Source organism: Motacilla alba, chromosome 4 (assembly GCF_015832195.1).
Source record: "Motacilla alba alba isolate MOTALB_02 chromosome 4, Motacilla_alba_V1.0_pri, whole genome shotgun sequence".
NCBI lineage: Eukaryota > Metazoa > Chordata > Aves > Passeriformes > Motacillidae > Motacilla > Motacilla alba.
The window spans coordinates 70,223,791-70,249,014 of record NC_052019.1 but is presented as its reverse complement, the minus strand read 5'-3'; the positions used below and the strand labels follow the sequence as shown (position 1 = coordinate 70,249,014).

General features: G+C 44.5%; 1 protein-coding gene across 50 annotated transcripts in view; it reads left to right on the top strand.

Moving 5' to 3' along the window:
* The window catches only part of ANK2 (ankyrin 2), a 277,263-nt gene extending 270,190 nt beyond the window's left edge, over nt 1-7,073 (top strand). For 49 of the 50 annotated variants that reach the window (XM_038134945.1, XM_038134950.1, XM_038134935.1 and 46 more), the window contains 3 exons: nt 827-1,009; nt 1,905-1,996; nt 4,856-7,073. In XM_038134945.1, the coding sequence (XP_037990873.1) occupies nt 827-1,009; nt 1,905-1,996; nt 4,856-5,039 (459 nt within the window). In that variant the 3' untranslated portion in view covers nt 5,040-7,073. The remainder of the gene's footprint in view (nt 1-826; nt 1,010-1,904; nt 1,997-4,855) is intronic. The other variant, XM_038134934.1, reaches the window with a different exon arrangement.
* The last annotated feature ends 18,151 nt before the right edge of the window (nt 7,074-25,224 follow it).

The window sequence follows — 25,224 nt, the reverse complement described above, 5'->3', positions numbered from 1 at the left end:
GCTTTGATGAGGCTAAAAACATCTATGATTTAAACAAAAACTGTTTTAGAGCCAGGTAATTTAAAATAAATGCAGTATGAAAAGGTAAGTGCCTTCCTGCTGCGCTTCACTGTCTGGCCCTACAGGCAATTGGATCAGCACAACTGAGTTGTGAGGGAGGGCCAGAAGCTGGCAATTCATAATCCACTGCTTTTAGCAGTGCTGGGCCAAGACCAAGGTGCAGCAAGCAGTTATTGGAATTGTAAAAAACATCACTGATACTTTTGCTTGCAGGAATTACTCATCCAGAAGTAATTCTTTAGGAATAAAGTAACAAGAAAGAAAAGCCTTGATTTCCCCCCCCTCCTTTTTTCTATTTTCCTTTTTTCTTTTAAAATTCTTTTTCTGTTGCCTTTTTTTTCTTTCTTACTCTTTTTCCTTTTTAAAATTTTTCTTTTTCCCTCTTTTTCCTTTTTCTATTTTTCCTTTTTTTATACTTTCCTTTTTTGCTCTGTTTTCTTTTCCTGTTTTTCTTTTTTACTTCTTTTTATTGTTTTCTTTTTTCTATTTTCCTTTTTCTTTTTACATGTCTTCCTTTATATTTTTCTTTTTTTCCTTTTTTCTATTTTTTCTTTTTTTTCCCCCTGTTTTCTCTTTCCCTTTTCATTCTTTTTCTCTTTTTTCCTTTTTTTTTCCCTGTTTTTTTTCTTTTTTGTTCCAGTAAGCTGACTCTAGCAGATCTACACTTTACCCTGTGGAGCCCGTAGACACAGCAGTTAATTTGGGCAGTGCACCTCATGAAGTGTGGAATTCATGTCCATCTCACTTGTGCTTTCTAACCTTGCAGGTGACCCTGTCTGAACCTGCCATTCTCTCTAGTGCCTCCAAATTCCAGTCCGAACCAGTGGAGGGCCGGAAAGTCAGCAAGGTCATCAAGACCACTGTAGTGCATGGAGAGAGGACGGAGAAACACCTGGGGGATGCCAGCCTGGCTTCTGATCTTCCATCAGCCAAAGAGGACTTTGAAGAGGTAAAAATCACTTTTATATATTACAGCAGTACAGCAAGTGTGGCCACAACCCCAGGGACAAAGTCTGTTCTCCTGAAAGGACCAAAGACGGTGGCCCAGCAGACTCAACTGGCGAGTCCTAAGCTGAGGGTAACTCTATTCTTATACTCAGCAATGTTACAAAAATATGCATATATAAACAATGTGTAGTGAAAGCTGGCATTGCAGAATTAGTGAAGGTGCTTGTTAAGACTAAAAGAAAACATCATGGAGGTTTTGTGTGAAATTCTTAGGAGTCTTGGGTGTGAGTACAGTTAAAGTTCATTCCTGTGTTATCAATGAGGAGGTTATTGTAGAAGTGGTTACAGTTAAGCTCCCCACCCTGGGTAAATGGATGTGTTCCTCCCCTGCATCCAGTCTCTTGTCCCCTTTATTAGCATGTCTTGGACATTGAAATAAATATTTAAAACCAGATAAATAGATAAAAGCTGTGCAGCAGTAGGTGACGTAGGTATGCATCTTGGGTTTTGTGACCAGGAATCCAGACCAGCAGCCTGGCCCCCTTTTTCTCACAGAGGCCAAACAAGGGGCAAGAACTGTCTGGTAAAAGTTCAAAGAGACGGCTTGGGAAGGAGCACTTAGTGCCCAGCTACTGTCTCAGTAAATCCACAAGTCTGGAGCCACTACTGCGACATGCTTTGGTACAATTGTTACTGAAATGAAACTGCCCCCTAGGAGCCACTGTATGTCATGTGCCTGCAGGAGGGAGGGATGCTGGAAAGGATGCAGTTGTTTCTTACAGGTGCCTGTTCCCCATTTTCTCACCACTGGGCCATGTGAATATGGAAGACTAAGGTAGGAAGAGCTCCAGATGTTTTGGGTGTGTTGTAATTTGAAGTTTATGTTTTCATTGGAGGCTTTGAGCTACACAGGTCACCACGTGACAGTGCAAGTCCCTGCTTTGGTAGAGAAAGAAATCAAGAAAGATGATGGATCAGTAATGAAAAGGTTTGGCTTGGCAAGCACATGAAGTGTTACCGCGAACGAATTAACACAGTCACAGGAGTGGATTGCAGTGTGTGCCTGCTAAGCTTTAGCTGTGTGGTGCTAAAGCAACGACTAACCTGGCAGCGGTGATGGCGTACAGAGCAGTGAAATAAAACACTTTCCACACAACAATGGTACAGGAGTTTACACAATGGCTGGTATTTATTTTCTGCAGTTGTATAAGTTCAGCAAAGTAGCATAGTTCTGATTAAATGGAGAATAAATGGATGGCTGGAGAATGGATGGAGATCAACAAATGAGCAATGAATGGAGAATGAATAGAACAGTGTAGAATGGGATGGATGATGGGGAATGAATAAAGAGATGATGAATAATGGAGAATTAATGGATGGTGAATGACTAGATAATAGGGAATAAATATAAGATGAATGAGTGATGGGATAATGAATGGATGATGAAGGGTTGATTGATAAATAGGTGATAGGTGGAGAATGGATGATGGAGACTGATGTATGGATGAATGATGGTGTTTAACAGATGAGTGATGGGGAACGACTGGATGAGCGGGAATGAACAGATGAATAAATGGAGGGATGATGGATAAATAGGTGAAGGGTAGAGAATCAATCGATGGATGGATGAAGAATGAATGAGGGGCTGGATAACTGGACAGCGAATGATAGCGAATGAATAAAGGAATGGATGGGATGAAAGAATGAAGGGTGGATGGAGGGTGGAGGAAAGATAGTGGGACGCGCGCTCCTGGTTAGCGGTATGCACGCTCGCGGTTAGTGGTATGTGCGCTTGCGGTTAGCGCTATGGAGGTTAGCGGTATTCACGCTCGCGGTATTGTCGCTCGCACTTAGCAGTATTCGCGCTCGTGTTTAGCAGTATAGACGTTTGCGGTTAGCGGTATGCAAGCTCGCGGTTGGCGGTATTTGTGGTCACACGTAGCATCATTCCCACCCACTCAGCAGTATCCACACACTCTTAGCAATATTCATTCTCCTTAGTGGTATCCTCACTCTCTTGGTGGTATTTGTACTCCCCTTCCCCCTATTCACGCTCCACTTGGCGCTATGTGAGCTCTCCCCACGGTATTTGCGCTCCCGTTCGTACAGCCCCCGCGCAGTAGTCACACTCTCTTAGTGCTATTCGCAAGCCTCCTCGGGGTGGTTGTGCTCCCCACGGCGCTCTTCATCATGCTCTTCACGCTCCCCCCGTGGTATTCACTGGGGTAGAGTCCTGTAGGACACCTTGCACGCGCTTCTGCTCAGGTGGAAAACAGTGAGGCTGAGGATGCACATCATAACATACCTGCAAAGTTCATTGAATTTGTGAATTTCTAGTAGCAGTCATTCATAATCCACGCTCACTTCATTCTCCCTTCATCCATCCTCATTTCTTCATCATCCACTCACCATCTATCCTTTCAATCATCATCCAAATCTCCAAACATCTATTCCTCATTCATTCACCATCCAGTCTCCATACACCCATCCAGTCGTCATCCACTCTCCATACATCCATCCTCCCATCCTCATTCATTAGCCACTTGCCCTCCAATAATAATCCAATCTCCATCTATCCATTCAATCATCATCCAAATCTCCATACATCCACCCACTCATCATCCAATTCTCCATCCATGCATCCTCTATTCCTCATTCATTCATCATCCAGTCACCATACATGCATCCAATCATCAGGCAGTCTCCAATCATCATCCAACTCCATTTGGCTCTCCATACATATATCCTTCATTCATCATCTACTCTCCATACATCCATCCTCCCATTCTCATTCATTCATTAGCCACTCTCCACCCATCCATCCAGTCATCATCCAGTCTCCATCTGTCCTTTCAATCATCATCCAAATCTTCATACATTCATTCCTCCTTTATTCACCATCCAGTCACCATACATGCATCCAATCATCAGCCACTCTCCAATCCATCCATCCATCCAGACTTTGATGCCTTTCTCTCCAGTTCTAGAAATAAGAGGCAGACACAGGGTGGTAAACAGCGTACCTTCATGTAAGGATCCTTAGGTGCACTTTCCCTCAGGCAGAAAATGCTGAGGATGCACACCCAGAAAAACACATGTATAGTCTTTATTGATTTGCTAGTTTTAATTTTTAATTACATTCATTGCTCATCCACTCACTCTCCAGTCATCAGTCTCCTTTGATTCATCCCCCTTTCTCCAATTGTCATGCACTCTCCCTACATCCATCCTTCATTTGGCATCCACTTGGATGCCTTTCTCTCTGGTTCTAGAAATAAGAGGCAGACACAGGGTGGTAAACAGAGGTACCTTTATATAGGGAGCCTCAGCGGCAGAACGCTGAGGACGCACACCCTGCATGATGCATGCAAAATTTTTCTTGACTTTGCAAATGACCATATCTGACAAGAGTCCCCAGCTAAAAGCACACCCAGTGAAGTAATGCCCCCAGCTTTAGTACCTTCTAAATCCACCCCTCCTTGGATGAGGACTCAGCTCTGTTGATAAAAATATATCTCAAAGATCTGATTTCAACATTGATTTCTAAGGAATACCAAGATAGCATAGGGGTCCTGGAATGTGTTTTGTCTTTCTGCCTAAGAAAATACTGAAGCTGGGTTATAACAATAGGCTACAAACGTATGTGTAAAGAATACAGAGAATGTATAAAATAAAACAGATAAAAATCCATAGGAGCCGACTATTGCATCATACTTACACCTAGCTGTGCCTTCTCTCCAGCATGTGTAACTCTGCCTTGGAAAAGCCTGAAAACCACAATTCTCTCATACCTCCAGAACAGTGGCCATTCTAAGTCAGGTCTCTCTTTTTTTTTTTTTGCTTCCAGGACAATACTAAGTAAAGCCAGCACACAGAAGAGGACTGTGATGAAGGACCGCTATGGAAAACACGTTCACATAGAAGAGCTGGAAGACACCCCAGAAGCGCTCCCCAGGGATGACCTCCAGCATGACCTCCAGCAGCTTCTTAGGCATTTCTGCCAAGAGGACTGGACACAGGAGGCCAAGTGAGAAGCTGCCGCCCCTGCACAGCGCCACGTGACCCCTCCCATACGCAGCCGTCACCGTCCCTGGGTAGCAGAGTCGCCACTGCCGCTCCTACCTGTGCAGCTGCAGTGAATTCATTTGTCCCCATGCCAAGTTGCATTTTGTGCTGTTATGATTTTTCACCCTGTAAGCTAATTTGTGACCAAAGATAGCATCCTTCAGGCAGGATGATTTATCCGCCATGCTGGCACCCTGTCAGCGTCGCTACTTGTCCCTGTCCCTTTGCTCTGGCGCTCGCTTACCGACACGGCCCTTGGCAAGCAGACTTCATCGACAGGCCTCTTCCACTGACTGTGTACGTGCACCGTACAAAGGAGTTGACGTGTAAACTGTAAATAGCAGAGTATTTGAACTCACCAGACTGCACAACACTCACTGCCCGTTGGCATCGTGGGTTACGAGGTGCAGTGACCCTGCGGAATGGCAACAGATGACGGAACGGCACCACCCGGACCACAGACACTGACTGGCCCAGGAGGAAGCGCTGCAGAGCTACCGAGTACTAAGAGCTACTGTTTAGAGATCTGGTCTAGGCAAGTCAGGCAAAAGGCAGCTGTTCACATGAATCACAGCTGACTGTGGCCATTAACTGTGCAGACACCTTGACACAGCCACTGCAACGTTTCCAAAAGAAAAAGAAAGAAAAACTTCCCCACTAGGCACCCAAGTTGCTAGCAGCTCTACCTGCGGCATGTTCGCATATGGCATTCGAGCCTAGAGATCCGGACCTGTGGCGGGGTGTATTAAACAATTCTAACTCCGGTAGTTTCCTGTTTCCATCACTGCTTAGCCAACCTCACCGACCGACTGGGGGTGCTTCCTGCTGGCCACTGCACTGTAGATAACTACGGGACAAAGACTTACCCACTATACAAGGAGAAAAATTAATTCACCGTGTTTTATCGAGATTGCCTCTTAGCCGATACACGCATGTGGCATTTGAAGGTCAAAACCAAACCCTCCTAGAACCATGTCAGCTTCTTGGCCCTCTTAGCACTGAGCGAGCAGTTTTTATCTTCTGATCAAGTGTTTTTTAAAGAACAAGTGCTCACAATCCTCAGCAGCCGGTTTCTGTTCATATTTTGTTATGTAACTATATATTATATATATATATTTCTAAACCGACCCTCTGAAAACCACATTAGCATGTCTGCACTTTTATTTTCCACAAGGGGAACGTAGGGATCTGATGTTTTGGGTGTTCTATACCTTAATATTTAATGGAGGAAGCTCTGTAGGGTTTTAGCATAACACGCATACAACACAAACACACCAACTTAATGCTTTTAAACAGCTATCTCATTTTTTAAACAGTAGACTCAGCACCAGAGTACAACCAACCCTCTCCTCTAGGAGAAATCCTTTGTCCAAGCTTATCTGGCCTTCTACAATTATAGGGTTCTTTGGGTTTGTTTTTTTTTTTTTTAATGACTCACTCAGTGCTCAGAACAAGGGCACTTCCTCATTAAGGTAATAATGCCAAAAGCATGGAAAGAACCTCTAGAGTTCTGGCTTCCTGTGGGCAGAACCATGAGGTGCCGTGCTGACACTTTTTGGGCAGGCAAGAAAAGAAACTTAAAGAAAAAAGTGTTTTGGCAGCCAAATCGAATGAGACCCCTGATGAAACATCTCACAGCGCATCGTGGCTTCCTGACTGTCCGAGACAGCACAGGAGGGTCTTCAAGGATGGGGCTCTCAAGAAATGCATTTCTGTTGTGTTATTTGCGGTGCAGATGATGTTCTGTGTAACAGCATAATGGTTATTCACCTCTTATTTTGATTTTTTGCTGTGTTATCAGAGAACTTGAATACTGTGAGAAGAAGTGAATTTTAAGTTGACGAATCAGCATCTTGTTCCCATGGTGATAACACTAATTGAATATATCTATGAGGGCATGTATTAGTTAAAAATTAAAAAGATACAACACTAACAATACATAGCTGCAATGTGTACAATGGCTGATTTAACTAAATAAAAATGTACAAGTGTTAAATGTAGCAACGGTGGCTCACTCGCTTTTACTGCTGGCGCCGTGGGATGAGGGACGGTGCCCGCGCGGGGACCTCAGTGGCACCATCTGAGTCACAGTTCCTCTGCGCCCAGCTTGCTCGCTCGTCACAGACACAGCGACGCCTCATCAAGGGCACGACCTAAGCCAAAAGCTGCTCTTTCCTCTCTTCCTCCTCCTTTTGCAATGACGGACAACTGTGTGTAAACAAGTCCAAGAACCAAACAAGTCCAACTCAAACCCGCACACAGCAAGCCAACAACCCCACCTTAAAGGAAACTGCACGCCCCTCCAGCACACGACTCTCCTGCTGGCCTGAGGACAAGCGGGGAAAACCAGATGGGGATAACTAATGGAGAATTACAGAGATGGAAGTGCCTGGGTGAGCATCACTGCCTGTGCCAGACAGCATGGTAGTGCTGGGGAGTGGGAGACACGACAGAGGTAGGCTAGCAATGGTTTTTCTATGTTTTCAAATCCCAACCAGATCAGTTTCACCCAACAATGTCAGTACTCCCAAACAGAAACACTATTTTGCCGAAAGACACTAGCCACTTCTCCTTAATGCCTAAAGTAAATACCTTTCCTGGAGTCACATTTTTTTTTTTTTAAACAAACAAGTCATTAAATCTAGGGATTGACTTTGAACTTGATATGCCCTCACGAGTAGCAGCAATAATTTAAGTACTAAGTTACTCTTGCATTCCGTCTTGAGAAGCAAAAAGCTTTCTTTTTTTTATTTCTGTCTACAAATTATGTGAACCAGAATCAACTAAGAATTTCTCTAGTCTGAATGTAACACAGCTCAACAATGGGTTTCATTAGCAGAGCCTGTTACTTCCTGCCTGTCCTTCCAGCAAACCCTGGAAGATGCCAGTGGGGCTCTATGACCAGCAGAGAGCTGTTTACTAAATTCCACCATCCCTGATGACCTTAGTTGTAGGCACCTCCAAAGGATGGTAGCTGTCTCCTTCCATAGATAACTTGACATTTTTACTTAACATTCCATAAAACTGCACTACAAGTGCTGGAGCATCCTGTGGGCACTTCCTAGAGCACATGGATTCACGATGCACAATTCAGTGAGCTGGAAAACACAGACAGACTGAATTCTCTGCTGACAGATCATGCCATGGATAGTCAGTGGATTTTGTAGCTATAAGCCATATACTCTGCACACTACAACCTATAACTTCATGCCTTTGATAGCGGGCTACTTCCAAATCCAGGACACTTCCCTAAGGAAATAAACCCAAATGGCTTCACCTGCACCTTAAAACATTCACCATATCCCAGGTCTGACTCTGCAACTGCTGCAAGTGCTTGGCACGAGAAGCAGCATTTGAGAAATGCCCGAAGCTACAACAGTTGTCAGGTCTCAAAATATCTGGTAAAAGAGGTCACTGGCTGCAATTCTTGTCAGTGCAGTGACAACGCCAGAAAGAGCAGCTGTACCCTCAGCCTTCGCCGCGTTTTCCAGTCCCCTACACAGAGCTCGTTTGTCTTGCCAGGCCCAACCCTGTTGTCAGCTGTGGCGGTAGCCATAGGCACAGTCCCGCACCGCTTCCCCTGCCAGCTCTGGTTCCCACCTCTGCCATCAGGAGAGAATTATACATCTAGGAGCCTATCGAGCATGGGGGGAGTTCCCTGGGGCTCTGCAGGTAAAGCGAGTAAGGTGAGCGATGAGAAAACACATTTCTGATGTATTGCAAGGGTGTGAGGAGTAACTCTCATTCTGTGTGCACGCTGCAGGGCTATGAAGACACAACACTGAACCCAAAACTCATTGCTTCAGCTGTTACAGTCACAGCCCAAACAAGGGCATGCAGCCACACAAACACCCCCAGACACAAAACTTGCTCACGCCCCCACCACAGACCTGAACCCATTTATCCCCCTGAGCCAACGGGACATTTCCAGAGCACTGAATGTCTAGTGAGGGCACCCATTTACTTCCAAAAACAACTGACTCCCTTTTCTCTCCTGCTCTCTGGATCTGCTCCAGATCAACAAATCAACATCATTTTTAGTAAAATTAAGTTGTGGTGGTTTTGTTGTTTTGGTTTGGTTATAATAAATCCAAGACCTCCTTTGTCTATTGACTAAATCAATGCCCGAGTGATCATCATGTGAGGTCCACCATGGCTGTTGCTGAGCTTAAGCCTAAAGCTGAGCTCACCTGTCACCTTGCTCCCCTATAATTAAATTAAAAATAAATTTAAAAGAGCAAATAGACATAAATAACTATCTCAACCCAATTAATTAATTGGTGTTTCCTCTGCTTCTATTGTTCCAGCAGCTGGCTGACTGTGAGGATTACCTTTTCCCCTTTGTGATATCATTTCAGATCTGTGTTATGTCCATAGGACTCCAAGGGAGCTGTCAGAATAACAGCATTAAAGTAAAAAAAACCAAAAAAGCATGTGAAAGCCTGCAGAAGTGCTACAAGCTACAAACCTGCCTGAAACTCCCATGGTGCCCACAACACCCTCTGGCTTCATGAACCCCAGAAGGAAATATCAGAATTACACATGAGTAAAATGGTGGGGTCTCCTAACATGCCTCTTCAAGAGCTTGTGGAGATGCCTCTCCTGGAGTGGGATCTCCCCTCAAGGTTATCCCTCAAGGCTGAGAAATAGGATAGGCTACAGTTGTTGGCACGGATGAGCAATACCCATTTCTACTTACTAGCTTTAAAATCATTGCCTCACTCTCCCTTCAGAAACAATGCACTATACCAGCAACTCTAGCTACCCTCACTGTGCACTGAACCATTTTGATTAAGGTATTTTAGTCTATTTATCATCATAATAAATAATTTTTGTTTTATATACATAAATGTGGCCCGGCATCCTTAATCCTGCAGGGCAAAGCTTCAATTACACCTGCATAAGCCTTTGGACGCAAACCACGGACAAAGCCTGGACGTGCGTGCGCCCTGACCCCTTCTCTAAGGGGAGCTTTAGAAAGCCTGGGGGCCCTTCTGCAGCTCTGGACCCTTCTCCACCAACCTCGCAGCTCCCACTCCACAAACCCCAAAAGAAGACGTCAATTACATTTGCTCCAACATGAACCCAAGTTCTGGAGACGACATAAGGAAAGCTACCTTGGAGACAGCCTGTTCTTTTTCATGGTACACAGAAACCACTGCTGTATCTGCAGAAGCCCTGTGGCTTCAATTGGTGAGCTGCTGGTAGAATCTTTCCAGTTGTTCATCGCAGGTAATGACACAGGCTGCACCCAGTCCTCCCTCCTGCACGCGATGCTGCCTTAGCTCCGAGTTGCACACTATCAGGATGATGGGCAAGAGATCTAAAGAAATACCAGCGCCCTCCACCTAAGGGACTATTCCTTGAAATTACGCAAAGCAGTGAGTCAGTCCCAGCCTTTTGATCATGCACCAGCAGTCTAAGCTGTACAGTGAAAGGCCACTGGTGCTAATCAGAAGGACTGAGCTGATAATATTGCATATTAATCTAAGTCAGAACTAGCAGTAAGGATAAAATCCCCAGTCCTTCCTCACCCAGTCACCCCAAACACGCAGAGAATAACACAAGGAGCATCTGAAAGTACCTGTTAGTATCTCCATTATCTCCTATTAGTATCTCCAGTGCTACAAGAAAAACACTAAAATACAGCTTAAAAGAGCTGGATGAACATTTGTGAGGTCAGACAGAAAACACCCCTCAGCTTTCTCTGAGCAGAAGTCACAGACTCACACAAGCCTGAACACCACTAGAGTGCAGCAAACCATCAGTATTTCATAGAAAAAAATAATATACCTACAAGTTTTTCTTTTTTGCAGTCAAATCCTCCTCCATTGGCAAAAAACTACCCAGCCCTTATTCCAAATTTTAGAACTGGGAGTTCACCCATGTTCCCACCCTTCACCTGATTCTAAGGGTTGCAGCCCCAGAACATGAAGACTCTGTGCTCTGATCTGTCTAGAACCGCTGGCTGCAAATCCTCTGGGGTTTAGGTTTTTCTGTATTAGTTTTGAGTTTCTTTTTAATTTCTAGTATTTTCTTCCTAGTCTGTAAAGCTCCCCAGAAGTTTTCCCCTTTTAAAATTCATTTATAGTCACATAAATATGTTCTCTGGTCAACAAAGAACACATAAAGAAATAAAAAAGGGGAAAAGGTGAACAGTTTCTGCTCTCCTATCTCTGCTTTAGCTGAGCAAACCCAGAGAAGGGTGTAAAGGTAAGGCACAGGCTGGACCACCTGGGGGTTCAGCCCAACCTGACCCTTCAGAAAGTTTTATACCAAACCAAAACTGCTGCAGTTAAACAGTTTCACCAACCACCCTGGGAAACAGGACTTAGAGATGCTGTACTGAAAGCACCATCTGTGTATTGAAAATCCTCATTTTTTGTGAAGCTAAAATACATTCCAAGGACTTCTGTGGCTTTCTGCAACAGTAACAGCGCTTATAGAGAGTTACATAAACTGACAAATACACAGAGACCACTCGCGGGTAAAGTTTGGGAGACCAGGTTACTGTTGCACAGACTTGATACTTCTCCCTTTGCTATACAAATCAACAGGCCAATTGTCAGTGGAGACTAAGAACACAGTCACTAATTTCATTTTCCACAAAGCTATCTATCTTTCCTGGAAACAGATAAATTCATTAAAAACCCAGCAAAATCAAGCATTAAGTAACTACATCCTTTGCTGGTACAAATTCAACTGATACTCAAATGCCCATCTTTCCTCACACACCTCTGCAGCACATGATAATCACATCTCCAGTACAAGGACATCCCAACTATTCTAATAACATTTCTTGGAATTTGTTAGAACAATATCAGAACAGTTAACTAATCAATGCAACTAAAAACCAGTACCATATTTTTTCAGTTGGTATTTCAAGACTCTTATCAAACAAAGCATTTGAAATTAGAGCAGAAAAGGGAAGGGATACGTTCCCCAGCACCACTTTTCCCTCCCCTATTCCCCCAACATGTGAAAACTCCACGATTGCAGCTTAACACTCACTTTTAACAAATGACTTATCATCATTTTTCTTGCAGTCTGTGAATCATTTAACAATATCACATTCTTCTCAGTTACAACGCTGAAATTAGGCAAACATAATTCGAACCGCAACATATTTTTACTTACTTATCAGATGGAGGAACACGACTCCCACAGCACTTCAGTGGTGGAAACTGCAACATGGTTCATCTGCTTCTTGCACGAGGATTTTAAGGCCACAATCCAGCACTTCAAGTTTATTGGCAGAACAATGATTTGTTCAAACAATGAAAGCCATGTGAGCACATCTCATTTACATGCACATCTGAGAAAATGAGTTAAAAACTTCAGTCACAGCTAAACTGTGGCTCAATCTCCCCACAGTGGTGCCAGAATAGCAGTGACTGACATACCATTGCTGATAGAGAAATATTTTAAGTGAACCTCACATAAAACAGCACACTTTTATAATCAGTCCAATACAATTAAGTATTTCAGCATTTATCAATCCATGAAAAAATTGTGAGAAAACAAAAGTTAATGTAAAAAGCCATTTTCCATAAAAAGTAAGCCACTACTATTAGTCTGATAACAAAGAAAGATTTTCACACTCTTGTTTCCTTCTAGTGTAGCCAGGGTGAACAAGAACACATGGAAATAATCAACAGCAACCAGAGCATTTACATAATTACTTTAAGCTGTACAAACTCTTAGTCTAATCAGCACCTCTTAAAAACCACAAAAAAAACTCCAACAGCTCTGTTACTTTTATCAAGGTGTGGACAGTGCTGAACATACAAAAAACTCATCAGCATTAAAGTCCTGGCACACATCCAATAAAATTCCCAGCAAGACAAAAATCCATTACCCTCATAAACTGTATTTTCATAAAAAAGGATCGTGAGCAGCAGTACCTTTGTCACAAAAAGACACTTAACTCAAAGTCTGTGAAAACAAACCAGCACATTTAACTAAGCTGCTCTCACACTGTGACTTGTACATACTTCAAAGTTCCCAAAATATGAAACACATCATTTAAACAAAGGCCTGTGTGCTCCAATTGAATATCAAGAGCAGCTGTGTACCAACACAGGTGGAAGCTCGCCTGGCCAACTGATACTCCATTTTCTTTGCATAAAACACACTTTTAACACTAAAGCCTCTTCCTCACAGCAAGCACAAGAAGCAAAAAAAAAGAAGCAAAAATACCAAGCCACATTCGCTGGCAGATCACCTCCAGGTTTTTGGCTGTGTAAGACACAAGGCCCCAACCCCATGCATGAGGGCCCAAACCCCTCACGTATGACAGCCCCCTCAGCCCCTTCATGAGCAAGGACCCCACCCAAAGCCCTCATATGCCCAAGAGCCCCCTCAGCGGCAAGAGCCCCCCTCCCAAAACCCCTCATGCACACGGGCCCCCCAAAGCCCTCACTGACGAAGGCCCCCCAAAGCCCTTCACACATGGGAGCCCCCGCCAAAGCCCTCACTCACAAAGGCCCCCTCACGCACAGAGGCCCCCCCAAAGCCCTCACTCACAAGGGCCCCCTCACACACAGGAGCCCCCTCCAAAGCCCTCATGCCCAAGAGCCCCCTCAGCCCCCTCAGGGGCAAGGGCCCCCCTCCCAAACCCCCTCATGCACAGAAGCTCCTCAAAGCCCTCAAGCATGAGGGCCCCCTCACGCACGAGCCCCCCCAAAGCCCTCACTCATGAAGGCCCCCCAAAGCCCCCTCATGCATGGGAGCCCCCCACAAAGACCTCACTCACAAGGGCCTCCTCACACACAGAAGCCTCCTCCAAAGCCCTCATGCACGAGGGCCCCCTCAGCCCCCTCATGCATGAGAGTCCCACAAACCCCTTCATGCACGAGGGCCCCCCAAATCATTCACAGACAAGAGCCCCCTCAGCCCCCTCACACACGAGGGCCCCCAAGCCCTGCTTTCTTACCAGGAGCTCAGATCAGCAGAATGTGAACTTTTAAAAAAGCTTTCATGGAGCTTCACCAGCTTCTGGCAGCCTTTCCCCCCCCATCCCAGCCCCCCAAACATGCTCTTTGCCACACCATATGCCCACACAATGTACAAGGAGGCCACCGAGGCCAAGTCTCACGGTTTGTAGAGCGCCCACAGGAGAATCTGCTCGTTCCCACCAAGGCTCAAGCACCCCAAATTCCACAGCAAATTCCTGCAAGTTTCCCCTCACGGAGCTACATAGCAAATCCCTCAGAGAAATCAGGGAGCTGTGCTCTCTCCTGATGGGAAATGAGGAACACCTGGCACATTACCCAACATTCCCACACCCAGGTGAAACCAATCCTCTAAACGAGGGTCAGGGCTAAACCACCGTAGAGAATCAACCCAGACCCTTCTATGATAACTCAGCTCCAGGTGTGCTTATGTTTTACTCTTTGGAAAGGTAAAGGAGAATAATAAAAAATAATGAAAAAAACCCATCCGATGCATATCCAAGTGAAGTCACTGCAGCTAAGCAGCTACAAGAAACGTGGGGAAGGGCTTTTGGCAGGGGCATGGAGTGACAGGACAAGGGAAAATGGTTTCAAATGGACAGAGAGCAGATTTAGACTGGATATTAGGAAGAAATTTTTCCCTGTGAAGGTGGGCAAGTCCTGGCACAGGTTGCCCAGAGAAGCTGTGGCTCCCCCGTCCCTGGAAGTGTCCAAGGCCGGGTTAGACAAAGCTTGGAGTCACTTGAGATAATGGGAGGTGTCCCTATATATGGCAGAGAGGTTAGACTAGATGAACTTTAAAGTCCTTTCCTACTCAAAATTCATGTATCGTGTATGGTTCTTTATGAGTCATTTCTAACTGGTGTCACAGGATATATTGACTCTCTGTGTTTTGCTTCCAAGAGCTTTGGGTCATTCACTCTGACATTCAGTGACTTTATTCCTCTGGCTCTGCTGCTCCCTGTGTACAGCTACAACCACTGTGCCACAGATACCTGCCAGCAAAAACAGTCAGCCACCCTTTCCTAGGCACTCCATAATAACAGCCTTGTTACTGCTGTTGCTATTATTATTAATAGTATTATTAGTATTTCAACAGTATCAGAAGTACCAAGTGTGGCTATGGATGTACTACAACAAGGATCATCCAGGAAAAAGCCATCAGGTTACTCATTCAGAAGGGTACTGAGGCAAAGCAAGTGAGGCAGAAGGATGACAAAACAGAGGGGCAAACAATGGAAGAAGGGATAATACAGGCATATGAATGGGGCCTGGGCTTGATCACAGCAGGTGGAGAAGGACAATGAAACCAAACCTGTGTTCCTGACCAAAGAGTCAAACCAGCTTCTGTGTCCAGGAGACCCAGAGGGGAGGGAGGAAGGCAGGCAGAATGCATTCCCTCCAAAAATGGCAATGCCCACACAGATGGGTCACACGTTAACCTGTGCTAGAGCCCATTCCCTGCCAGACGCTACGTGCCCATTGCTTCCCACCACTCTCACCCTTCCTCCAGCACATCTAAAGGCTCTGCATTTGGGCTTGTCATTCCAAGCTGTGTTGTCAGGCCCAGCGAGGGGCCTAAAAGGCAGTTTAGTTGGTTCAGGCTTGCCGCAGACGAGGCCTCCGCTGTGCGCAGAGCAGAGTGCTCTGTCATGGCTGTGTGTAGTGGGGTGTGGTGTATTCCCACCACCAGCAGTGGCACACTATGCAAACCTCAGTACCACAGCAAACTGATGAGAAGACAAAGCTTGGGTCCTCGACCATCTCCTCAAACTGTTCCAAATTATCGAGGTGGTTTGGAGTGGCCCCTGAGCTGCAGGGCTCTGCTTAATAGTGCTTTTATTGATAGCTGTTGGCAGGCAGGCGTGATTTTCCTTGCTCCCATCTCACCAAAAGCCAGACAGCCCAGAAATATGAGTCTAAACGAATGAGCCATTAGTGCCAGCTGGCTATTTCCAATTGAGTTATATCTTTTCTGTATTATATTACATTGTTGCCTAGAGGTCTTTGATTCTGCACTAAATTTCCCTAGCTTGCTTATTTTATTATCTGAGTATCACGACTGACTAGTGTACAGCAGGTTTTGTACATTTACTTCCAACATGTTGAAAAAGAAATTGCCATTTCTCTGAGGTCTTTGCAACAGATACTCTGAATTACACGTTTTAGAGGGTGGCATTTATGGCCTTGCCTGACAATTGAAAGGTACCAGAAAAGCTGTTGCAGATTCCGGACATTAAGTCACTGGAATATTGAATGGTCCTGGTTGGTTTCTGGCTGGTCTCCTGGACAGACAGTATTTCAGTGCTGAAGAGAAAGCCCTGGGCAGGGACAAAACTTAGAAATAAATATGTTGCAGAAACAGCAAAATGCCTCATCCCGTAGGAAGTGGAAATACTTCTATGGGAGGAGACTGGTTAAATGGCATATGGGAATTCAGATCCACTTTGATAGTGACAGGACCTCTATATCCCTGACAGCTTCTAAACTCTAGCCTATGTCTGCAACCATCTTCAGCATCATTTTGCTATCAGACTTGAATTATATTCAACAGAAATTTTTTTCTCATTACAAATCACCAAGTACAGCTCCAAATTTATACCAAGGACTAGATCTCAGTCCAAGTCCCTTAATGTACTAAGCCTGTGCCAAGTCTTCACACCACACATGCTCAGAGCTCCTTTAACCTCCCCATTCAACTGATTACAGCATTCATTTTATCTACTTGTTATGATTTTGGATGCTGCCTGAACTGTTACATCCAGCATTAGGAGAATTTTTCCCCTGCAGGTTTCTATTTGCCTGTACACGACTATTTCATGCACACCCTGAAGCAGTGCCCAAGTCACAAAAAAATCCTGACCCTTAAATTGGGAATAGAGATGAAAAACAACCATGAAAAACAACCAGGTGGCATTTTTAGGATATGCGAGTGAGAAAAATGGTCAGATTTTCACACCAAGAATGTACTTTCACTAGAAATGCTTCTAGTATCATTATATGTGTCTGAAAATTGCCTTCTTCTGCCAAATGGAAGCTGGGTTTATTTTATTTACAATGCCTATAAACTGTTTGTGTTATTCTGGAGCTTTCCTCTGCTGGTCTGGATGTAAATCCTTCACATGGTTAAGTGCAGTTCAAAGAAGATACATGCAGCAGAAGAGTATGACTAAGTCTATGCTGTGTCTGTAACATCTCTATACTCTCACCTGCCACTAAATTCACATTTTTCAACTGCAAAGGAGAAAGAAGGGGAAAATTAGAGTCTCAAGAGGAAATGGAAGACACGTACACAATATTTCTCTCCCTCACTCTTCCATTTTCTCTCTCTGTAACTGCTGTTTCATTCCCCGAAACTAAACTCTCATGAGAAGTTGCAGCTTGTGTGTAAAAAATATTCCAGAAACTTCTCAAATGTTATTCTGAGTTATGAATATCTCATTCCTCACTCATCTGACCTACACTGACTCTTAAGGGGAGACAGACTGGCTGGCAGCAGTGAAGCAAAAGCCATGTTTCTCATAAATACAAATATGCATTTTTCTAGGTTGTGCTCAGATTCTCCATCATCATCAATGTCAATGCTGACAATAACAAGTGGGTGCTCCAATAAATCGTCACAGAAATGATGAATGACTCTTCTGGGGTTATTTCTGTGTGATGGTGGGACACCTGATCAGATCAAACTCTTGCCACAGTGTAACGTAAAGTCTGCATTATTTTATGGAAATGAGCAGTTCTGGTCAAAGCCATTCATGCATAGCCCAAATGACCTCACTGCAGATGTACAAGCTGTGCTGTGGACATCTCAAACTGTCAATCATCTCAAAGGGACTTAGACCCTAATAATATCTGTACTGTAAATCTAAACCTGCTTTTTTCCCATTTGCATCTTTAAATTTGCTTTGAGGAGCAACAGGAATAAAGCATGCCTTCACTTTTTTCCATAGCTCCCACAGGAGCACTTACTCCCTGAAATTTGATGGAAAGCCTAAGCTGGAGACATTTATTTCATGTCGTATGTAGGTAAATTCTGCCTCCCGGAAGAAGAACCTAAGTGGAGGGAACTGACTCTGAGAAGTAAGAACAGACCTGAGCTCTGTTATCCAGCCCGCTGTTCTGAAAGGCAATAAACCCCCAGCACTGACCTCTGCGAGCAGATGCTAATGAAGGGTGGTGGATAGAAGTTTTTCCAATCCTGAACTCCCCTTTTCCATCACAGTTAATTACAAGCTGAGGATACCACTTACCTGACTGACGACCTCTCTTGTATCAGCACGCTGAATGTTTTCATACCTGACTGACGACCTCTCTTGTATCAGCACGCTGAATGTTTTCAGCCCTTGGAAAAGAGCAGGATCTCTTTGTAACCAGGGCCAAAGGACAGGATCTCACAGCAAAGACCTAGGAACAGGTTGTCCAGAGAAGCTGTGGCTGCCCCATCCCTGAAAGTGTCCAAGGCCAGGCTGGATGGGGCCCTGAGCAACCTGGTCTAGTAGAAGGTGTCCCTACCCGTGGTATGGGGTTGGAACTTTTAGGTCCCTTCCAACCCCAAACTTTCTGGAATTCTATTACTATAAGAACAAAACAGATTTTTTTTTGTGCTCATGGACCTGGAGTAGCTCCCAGTAATTTTGGTATCATCTCCTAGTGCAGGTAGTGGAACTATCTTGGGCTGCCTATTAAACTTCTCTTACCCCTTTGTCAGCCCTTAGGTTCAAAAGTCACCTCTGCAAAAACACATAACAGGACCTTTTGTTATGTCCCAGGCTGTGTGTGTATGCTCTGTAGCATCACATTTGAACCCAGTCACTGTAAAACTGAAACCTTGTAGTTACATCCTCTCCATCATTCATCACAATCTCAAATCTCCCTTTGTCTAACTGCCAGCTCAGAAAGATTCATCCAGCATCTAAACATCAGATTAGGTTCTTTCTCTTTTTCAAGGTCAGTATCAGTGGCAAAAATAAAAAAGAAACCCTAATGACTCTGGGGTTGGGTTTTTTCCTGGGAATGATTTTTAGTGGTTTTCCTATTTTTCCTCTTTGCCTTTTTTTCTGGATGTACAAAGACAATATAGTGCCAATATTTTACAGCTGTCTTACCTTTGAACTGCTGACAGATGCAGGAAGCTAGGTTTAGCTAATATAATTAACTACTGTGACATTCTGAACTCCCAGGATATTCCTGCTCTGTGAGGACAGCGGTGTGTGGCTGCCGCCCTCAGTGTGAGTATTGCCCTCAGAACAGTGCAATGTGCCTTTTATCAGATTTGAGAAGTGCTGCAGAGTTCCAGCTGCCAGGACGGATGTGAACCTCACTTTTCAGAGGGAGCTCACCTGGGGCTAATGCTGGGCTGCGAGCAAGCACAAGACTCTCTGAGCTCTCCTTGTAATCTGGCCATAAATCCTTCTCAGGCAGCCTGCAATCACTGTCATTGAGGGAAGGAAACTCACCCTTGGACCTAAAAACCCCTGCCATCCAATAACTTTGTGGCCTTGGGCAAATTACACACTGCCAGGATGTTAGGCTGAAAGCAGGGAGGCGATGCAGTGACACCGAGAGGAGTAATTAGCTAATGCTTTTAAAAGGCTCCCAGTCAAACACCAGGGCACGGCAACACTGCTCCCAGAAACACTGCCTATTGTTCCAGCTGCTGGCTGCCTCCTGGGAACAGGGTCTCACATAAAAGAGATGCAAAAGAAAAATGAAAAAAAAATATGAAAAGATGGGGGAGTAGAATTTCAGACATACAAGTAAACGATTCATTCCAAGGAGTGGCACACGTTGCTGTCAACGAGATAAATGCCATGTGGTAAGAATCTCAGGGTTTCACGTGGGAGGAAGATGAGAAGGTTGGAAAGAGAAAGAAGGCAGGGCAGGAGCAGCACAAAAGGCAAGAGGCAAACATCCAAACAGACGGGCATGGAGCAGCAGAGGGGCATTTTGGCAGAGCAGTGAAAGGATCTTACAGACAAGCCTCCACCTGCTGTCTCCTCTTGCCACCAAAATGTTTGGATCTTTGTGCCAGCTACTCCTCCTCAGAGATGAGTAGCGTGAGCTGCTGAGACCTCTCAATGAAAACTGGAGTCCTCATCCTCTGGTTCTTCCACTCTCCCAAATATCCCCCTTACATCCTTTTGGCAGGCAGTGTAAGACTGGTGGGATGTAAAGTAGCTCTGCCTTGTCATGTGTGAAAAGCTGGTCTTAACTGGGAAGCTGTTTATAGAAAGGTGTGAATGTGGTGAGACACAAATACTGAGATCCCCACTGAACTACAGAGCAGAGAATAAACACCCAGGGAACCTCAGGGTCCCAGCATTGGAAACCCACTGCAAAGGAGAGATCAGCAAAGCACCGGGGCCTTTTGAGCCTCAGTTTTTCTCTCTGTTCACATATTGAAATCCTCAAACACATCCATTTGTTTAAGAAAAGAGACTTGTAATTTTTCCTGCTCTCAGCTTTGTGTTAATTAGTCCTTGGCATTTCTAGGCCTTTGGGGCACCTTTGCTTGACATATAAGGAGGGAAAGGGATCCTTCCTGCTGTTGTCAGGCAGACTTTGACCATTTTAAAAAAGCTGCATCCAAACAAAAAATAGATCCTTCCCTGCTTATTTTTCAGTGAAAAAAATGGCAAGAACTGTCTCAGATATTCAGATATAACTGTCTCAGTTATAGCACTGACCATGCACAAGGAATTCATGCTCAGATTCCTGGCCTGAATGCAAAAAGACCAAAACCTCCTACTCGCATCTCCCAGATCCCTGTCAGTGGATCTAAATCCAGGCCCTGAAATCAGCCTACTGCTGCTGTGCTTGTCTGGCTCCATCACAGAGAATGTAACTATTTAAAGTGCTTCGGTCCCCACATGAGACTGAAATGGTGCCTCCAAAACCAGACCCGACAATGATGTGCCAACACCCTCTCAGATGTTGGCAAGTAGTTAATATTCCCAGGTTCTTCAAAATACTTACATGGAGTGTATTTAAGTCTTTAAGAGAAGGTAATTTTGTTCATGGTCACAGAACCCAGGAAAATACTGATTCTCCAGGGTTTAGAGAGATGATATGAATATTACCTGCACAAAGAATAGCAACGAATGGCTGGAAATGGGAAGTGCCACATCAGTCACAAGTGCACAGATCTACATCATATCCTCGAGGCAGCCCAAGGCCACCCAGAGGATCAGAAACAAAGCCTGCAAACAGAAGGCTGGCCATGCTACCAATCCCTCTAACTGTGTGTTAAGGTGCTCTAAATCCTTTTTAGAATAACTTTTCAGTATGATTAGATTTATCTTTGATTAGGTGTGTCTTTGAAAGTTCATGGAGAAGCAGAGGAATGGAGGAAAGCCAATGTCATCCCAGTCTTCCAAAAGGGCAGGACAGGCCAGCAGGCTGTGCTGCCATTCAACCAGACCTGGACAGGCCAGAGAGGAGCTCAGAGAAGCTCAACAAAAGCAAGTGTGAGGTCCTGCAGCTCAGGAAGAATAATCCCATTCACCCATGCAGGTGAGGGCCTGACCTGCTGGGAAGGGGCTCTGTGAAGGACAGAGCACTGGCAGGAGCTGTCCAGAGAGTCTGCGGAGTCCCCTCTGGAGATGTTCAACTCCGCCTGGACATCACCCTGTGAAACCTGCTCAGGGTGAACCTGCTTTTAACAGGGGGTTGCACTAGACAATCCCCAGAAGTCCCTTCCAACCCCAAACATTCTGTTACTTTGTGATTTACGGACTGTGGGGGTTTCACATGGAGACTGCTACAAGAGAAGAATGAAAGCTGTCAATTACTCACCTACAACATATATTATCTGTCACTAATTGCCTTTCCAACCAATTTCCAAATACTTTAATAAACCGTCTTTCTCATTTACTAAATTATATTACTTAAAAGGACCTACTTTCGATCAAAAATACCCACATGACAGTGGAAATGTCCATAAGGTTAAATTCCATAAGCCTTCCTGTGTTGTTGGAGGATTGATTTGAACCACTGGAAAAAGAAATGTGTACCTTTACAACTTCTGATTGTCTCTATCTTGGTTGGGTGATCCAGTAGCTTGATGATTTAGAATTTTGATAACATAGTGGGATATAAACAAGACTTTTCAAACATACTTACTCATTGTGTTTGTGATTTCTTTTCTTTATGAAGACTTGCTTGGAATTGAGGTATCCACTTGAGAAACTTCATTCATTCATGAAGGTTTTCCATAACTATTTGCTACAATGAACAAGGCAGGCAAATTTTGGCATGGCCTCACTTTTGTGCTTTACTCTCTAAAAAGTTTTGTTCAGAAAAAAGCCCCAGAAATCACTACTTTTATTTAGGGAGTAGATGATCAGGTACCCGTTTTGTCTGAGGAACTTACCCAAGTACCTGAAACTGAACTCTTGCTTCCGACTCAGCACTTACCTCTCCTTGGTGTGCAGAACACGACAACAGCTCTGTATGATGTTTAATTCAGTTCATGTCTTGCTCTACCATGACAGAGGTGGGTGCTTGGGAGCACTCTCTTCTACATCCCTACTAAGGGTTTCACTTGTGTTTAGGTACCAGTGTTCAGCAATACCTTTATCCAGTGAGCTGTGTGGCTCCCAAAGGCAGACTCTCAGGCCTACTCTCAGGCTGGCTATTGCTAGCAGGGTCCCTTGGTTTAGCTCAAGGTCCTGTGAGTGTCACCGCCCTGGGCAGCTGTCCTCTCTGAGAGCCAGCCCTGGATGCCTCAGCAGGGTGGGAAAAGGAGCGGCAAGAGAGCTGAGCAGTCTCTTCTTCCCCAGGGCCATTCTGTTTGCCATGGGCTCTCTCCCAAAGCAGTGGCCATGTATTAATGAATTATCACTCCCCTCTCCCCTGCACCAGCTTCCTGGCTCCTGGGAATTACCTGACAGCGAGCAGGGGACTTGGTGACAGACACTGCTGCCAGTCCTGCCCTGACATCAAACAGCACTTTTCCATTATAGGCTGACTTCAGAGGACAGCAGAAGTAAGAGCAAGGTCCTTGGCTGTAGTAAGGTGTGTCAGATTCCTGATAAATGCTGTGCTGCAATTTAACACAACTTTTCAGAGGGTGGCTACGCACACTCAGCCCTTGCTATTTTAAGGAAGCAGCCCTGTCTCAACCACTTGCCACATTTAGCCATTTAACTTTGTTAACTACTCAGAGGTCACTGTGATGAAAAAGGTTATATGGGCCTAATTCCTAATTAGTCTCTAAGATGGTCCAGCCCCACAGCTGGCCTCTGGAAACAGCTTTGAAGAACAAATGTGACATTTCTGTAACACAGAAATAGTGCTCTTTTCTCTCTTTGCCTTGCAAATCCTGTTTTCTATCAGCTTGTCCTTTTTTTTTTTTTTTTTTTTGCACTGATTTTCTTCGCCCCACCCTCCGATTAAATATTCTCCTCTTCCCCAAAATTACTGTCTGCAGTGCCTTTGGCCTGGGCTGGGTCTGGACAAGAACATGCTAGAACAGGCAGCCCTGGCATTGCTATTCTGCAGCATGTGAGCACACAGAATTCCTGCCTCCTTCCACATGCACACGGCCTTGGAAGCAGATCCTGCAATCTGTCCTGCTCAGCCACAGGGATCTCTGCTAGAGAAGGAGGGGAAGGGAGACAAGGCTTCCAGTCTACTCTGCGTAGCTTTCCCTTCCTGTGAGGCCTGGATAGGCTGCGGGATTACTAAGTCTCCCCTTTTGTGAGGATCCAAACCTCCCTATACTCCTGTACAGAGTGTCAGCCCACGGCTCTCCCTGCAAGAACAATGGCTTTAGCAGTTGCACCTCGCAGTGCTGAGCTCCAGACCAGCCACTTTGGTCTTTTACCAATAATCCATAAGGAATGAAGAAGCTGAAACTCCTGAGGCAATTTGGATCAGTTCCTCAATGACTACAGTTAATTTTTGGACTAATGGTGTTTTTTTTATAATGGGTTATATGTAAAGTATGACTGCACAAATTTAAAAAGAAAGAAAAGCCTTGAGAAGCATGAAGCAATTCTGTTTTCTGAGAGAATAGCCCAGTGAGATGATAAATTACCAAGGATTAATAACTCACTGAAGAAACAGTGAAGTTAATCCTAGACACAATGAACTTTGGATTTAATATACAGCCCTAGGAGATGGTACTTTTCTTCAATGTGTCCTGGTAGGCCATTTTTAGAAAACAGAATCAATCTGATTACTTCAAATATATGTATAGGGTATATTCAAGACCCAGGAAATGGTAATTTTCAGGCTCTAAAATATAGTGTTCCTTACATTCAGAACTGAATAAATGAAAGCACTGCACTGGGCTCCCTTCTGCTCAGAACAAACAGCTTCTTCTTGTACACTCCTAAATAGAAAACAGTATTACAAAGCCACCAGGAGGCAGCAGATTAAAATATTTGTGCTATCAAAGAACAACCATTAAAAAACCCCAAACCAGCCGCCAAACCCTGCTGCTGTCCCAAATATTCAGCCTGATATGGAGGAAATGTGTTCTCCCAGCCCCCTGCTTAACATTTTGCTTTATCCACTGATCTCTCTCCTCTGCATACCTGAAATCAGTAGCAATTCCACTGCTGTCAATCTTTATGCAGGACCATGGTTAAAATGGAAATCAAACTGATTTCTGGAATAGCATTCACTGGAAAAAAAATTAGCAAAAAAAGTAGGTAAAAGTGATATGACAAAATATGAGACCTCCCAACAGACTAAACTGGTTTTGCTCCTTCTGGGGTTTAGTGAAAAATTCCAATCCCCTGAGTGCTCTCCTGACTACCTTTTTTTGCTTACAAAATGCCACTCAAGAAGCAGCACTGGAATTGTGACCAACCCAGGACAGGCTCTGGCTACCTGCCACGCCAACGCCGCTGCTCCAGCTACGCTGCCTTGGCCCTGGTCCAGCTCTGCATTCCCTGACCCAGGAAAGCTGCACGTTGTTTCCTCTCCTTCGTCCTTCTTTTTCTCTGCTGGTATAAAATACTGTGCTCAGTTGTGGCTCAGCATGGTTTAATACAGCCTGAAATCACTACAGACATATATGTAAGCTTTTAAACTGGTACATTATTTTAAATCCTAATTATTTATAGACGTAACTGTATTTTATATTTCTAGATGTATGTTTTTATATTCCTACATATATTTTACAGCATTATATAGCATACAATAACTGCTCTTATAGAGCCTTGTGTTACAAGCTAAGCATATATAT